General features: G+C 61.4%; 1 protein-coding gene across 1 annotated transcript; it reads right to left on the reverse strand.

Moving 5' to 3' along the window:
* Positions 1 to 476: 476 nt before the first annotated feature.
* Positions 477 to 2721, reverse strand: POU4F1 (POU class 4 homeobox 1). Its single transcript, XM_017837197.1, has 2 exons — positions 2485 to 2721; positions 477 to 1526 (listed from the first exon to the last, which is right to left on the reverse strand). The coding sequence occupies exons 1-2, from the start codon at positions 2605 to 2607 to the stop codon at positions 477 to 479; spliced, it is 1173 nt and encodes a 390-aa protein (XP_017692686.1). The 5' UTR covers positions 2608 to 2721.
* Between the last annotated feature and the right edge of the window lie 1124 nt (positions 2722 to 3845).

A 3845-nucleotide genomic window follows, 5' to 3' on the forward strand; every position in this document is an offset into this window, starting at 1 on the left:
ACAGTTTCACCTTCCGGGTTTGTTGGTCGGTTTTGTTTTCCTTCGGAAAGTTGTGACTTAGGTTTCTCGGTTTGTGGTTGTTGCTGTCACGGTATTTATTGGTGTGTGTCTGTGTGTGTTTACGCTTTAAGTTGCGCTTTCTCCCGCTTTCTGTCAGGGGGTTGGGGGTAGAGGGGGAATGGGCCCGCAGAAGTGACCCCCGTGGGTTTCCAGAGCGTTTTTACCTCCTCTCTCCTCTTCTCATTGATGTCCCGGTGTCTTTTTTGTTTTAATAATTGATAGCGCACCCCCCTCACACACGCACACCCCCCCCCTCTCCCCGACTAGTTCGCCTTTAGTTTCTACATCGTCCCGTGGTCCCCAGGAGCCTCCCACGGCGTCTCAGGCGACGGTGGCGGTGCGTGGGCGTCCCCCGCGGCCCCGGCCCGGCCCCCCCCCGGTGCCCCCGATGCTGGGGCCGCCCCTCCCGCCCGCCCCTAATAGGTGGCGGAAAATTTCATCCGTTTCTGCTTCTGTCTCTGGTTGCAAAACCAAACCCGCACCACGTTCTTTTTGAGGTCCAATTTCTCGGCGATGGCGGCGATCTTCTCGGAGGAGGGCCGGGGCTGGACGGCGAAGTACGCCTCCAGTGAGCGCTTCTCTGGGGCGGCGATGGAAGTCCGCTTGCGCTTCTTCTCGCCCCCGTTGAAGAGCTCGGGCTTGTTCATTTTTTCCCGCTGGGCGCCCTCGGCCTCCTCCAGCCAGGCCTGCAGGATGGGTTTGAGGGCGATCATATTGTTGTGGGAGAGGGTGAGGGACTCGAAGCGGCAGATGGTGCTCTGGCTGAGGGAGCCCACCCCCGGGATCTTCAGGTTGGCCAGAGCCGAGCCCACGTCGGCCTGGGTCACCCCCAGCTTGATGCGGCGCTGCTTGAAGCGCTCGGCGAAGGCCTCCAGCTCTCGTGGGTCCGTGTCCGAGTCGCAGATGGAGGCCAGGCCGGCCGCCCCCACCACCGCCGCCGCCGAGGCCACTTGCCCCGCTGCCCCGTGGTGCGCGGCCACCAGCCCCGGGTGCGGCAGCCCCGACGGCATGTTCATGGCGGCCGGGTGCGAGAGGTGGCCCAGACCGTGCATGTGCGAGTGCGGGTGGGCCGAGGTGGAGATGAGGCCGCCGCCGCCTCCGCCGCCGCCGCCGCCGCCCCCGCCGCTGCCGGCCCCGCCGCCGCCGCCGCCCGCCCCGTCGTGGCCGCCGCCGCCGCCGCCTCCGCCGCCGCCGCCGCCGGGCATGAGCGCGAGGGACGGGGAGGTGATGTGGTCGAGGAGGTCGCCGGGCTCCAGCGCCTGGTGATGGTGGTGGTGGTGGTGATGGTGGTGTGCCAGGGGCACGGTGGAGGTGGAGGTGCAGGGCACACTGTTCATGGTGTGGTATGTGGCGTCGGGCTTGAACGGGTGGCTCTTGCCCTGCGAGACAGCGATGTCGACGGCGGCCAGAGCCTCGGCCCGTGCCAGCAGGGTCTCATCGAGGCTGGCGAAGATATTGCTCTGCAGCTGCAGGAGACACAAAACAGAGCGGGGTGCAGGGAGAGAAGGGCAAGGGGGCAGAGATGGGGCAAAGCACGGAGGGGGAAGGGGACGGGCGGGGGAGAGCGTGGGGTTGCGGGAGCGCCGTGGGAAAGGAGGTGGAAAGTTGATGGAGGGGAGAGAGAGGTGGGCAAAGTTGGGGTGATCGTACGGGCAGGGAGCCGACAGTAGGATGAGCGTGTAAAGGGGCACGGGGTGGTGGCGGTGGGGAGCCAAGAGGTTAGGGAAGCGTGGTATAGCAGGCGACAGCACGGGGAAGTGAGAAGAAACGGGGGATGGGATACAATAATGGAGGGGGGAGTGCGGGGATGGGGGGAAAGCAAGGAGAGAGCAAAAGAGGAAAAGAAGAGGCGAAGAGTAGAAAGGGCAGGAAGCAAGGGGGAATCCGAAAAGAAGAGGAGGAGGGAGTGAAGGGAAAAAATAAATTGAAAGGAGAGAAATGGAACGAAAGGAGAAAAGAAAGGAGGAGAAGAAACGGATCTGTAACTCTCAGCTGGGGAATTGTGTCAAACACAAGAGCACATAAAACGCATTCCTTTTCAGAGGCCGAGTCATAAAAATTAATACAGAAAGTGGATGAAGTCGGAGACTCGTGTGAACACCGCTTTCAAAAAAGATCACAGGCGCTCAGATGATTGCAGAGGAAGACATGAAAAAAACATTAAGCGCCGCTTGTCAAAATGTGCCTCGCAGCGTTTTTTTATTAATGCACATACACATACATGCAGTATACAGAAAAGAGAGAGAGAGAAAGAAAGAAAAGTGCGTGCGTGTGTAATCTATCCCTTACCGGTGGAGTTGGTAGACATGCTCTTCTTATTGCTTCCGAGCTGGAGTGTAGAGTGGGGTATTTGTGCTCAGGTAGGGTGGGANAGAGAGAGAGAGAAAGAAAGAAAGAAGAGAGCTGCAGCTATCTATCCCTTACCGGTGGAGTTGGTAGACATGCTCTTCTTATTGCTTCCGAGCTGGAGTGTAGAGTGGGGTATTTGTGCTCAGGTAGGGTGGGATGCATGGCAAAATGCGGCTGTTTGCTATTCATGGACATCATCTTGAAGGCTTGGCATGTAAATCCACAAACACTCCTAAAGTCGGGGGAAAAGTGCTCTCCGGGCTCTCTCCTCCCGCCGGGGGAAGCCGCTGACAGCGGTGACGGAGCCGGTGGTGGCGGCGGTGCCGCAGCGGACCCTGCCCCCGCCGCCGCTGCTGCCGCGGTGGCCGGGGCTGGGGTGGGTGGGCGAACGGGTGGCGAGGCTCCCTCCGGCCCCCGCCGTCTCCCTCACTCCCTCCCTCCCTCCCTCTCTCAGTCCTCTGCCTGCCGCTGCCCGGCGCCGGGCGCGCTGCGCTGCGCTCTGCCCGCACCTGAGCCCCGCATCCCGTGGCTACCGCCGGGCGGGCTCTCGCGAGAGCGCGGCTCCGGCTTTGACAGACATCAGCTGTCTCCCCCCCTTCTCCTTCCCCTTCTCCCTCCTCCTTTTCCTCCTCCTCCTCCTCCTCCTTCTTTTCCTCCCGCCGCCCCCGGTCCCTGCCTCCCCGCGCCTTGTTGCATTTCCCGCAGCCCTCGCCCGTCTCGCCGGGGCGGCGGCGGCAGGGCCGCTCTTATAGAGAACGACACCGAGCACCGGCGGCTGCGGCACCTGTGGCTGCCACACGTGCGCGCTGCGCGGCCGCCGGCGCGGCCCGGGGCGCCCCGATGGGGCGGGGATGGGCGGGGTGCGGGGCAGGGCGCCCCTTCTCTGCCCTCGGAGCGGAGGGGGGAACCAGCCCGGCCCCCGGCACTGAAACACAAAGGTGCGCTGCCCCTCCGCGCTGCGGAGCCCCGTCACAGAAAGGGGCGTCCTCCGGCCGCTCCCCGCTCCTGCCGCGAAATGTACACCGGCTCCTGGAGAAGAACTGCGGTGGTAGACATTTGTTTGAACCGCTCAGAGACTATGGTTTTCCCTGTAATTTAATTTCCCCTCACCTCGTGTAGTTTTAGTGAACATACTGCTGTTCCAGGTGCCGCGGGTGACAGCCGCTGCGCCCACGCGGGGCGTGTGTGCGTGTGCGCTCTGCACGGGCAGCGCCGCTGAGGTGAGACTGTGCATCTCCTCCTGCTGCCCAGCCCCAACTCCGCTCCGTGGGAAAACTCAAGTTTCACTGGCGTGGCCTGAAGCAGAAAACAATCACAAACAGAATCTTTCCTTCTTTTCTTTCTTTTCTTTTCTTTTCTTTTCTTTCTTTTCTTTTCTTTCTTTTCTTTCTTTTCTTTTCTTTTCTTTCTTTTCTTTTCTTTCTTTTCTTTCTTTT

This window comes from Lepidothrix coronata, unplaced genomic scaffold, assembly GCF_001604755.1.
Source record: "Lepidothrix coronata isolate B3197 unplaced genomic scaffold, Lepidothrix_coronata-1.0 Scaffold295, whole genome shotgun sequence".
In the NCBI taxonomy this organism is placed as follows: Eukaryota; Metazoa; Chordata; class Aves; order Passeriformes; family Pipridae; genus Lepidothrix; species Lepidothrix coronata.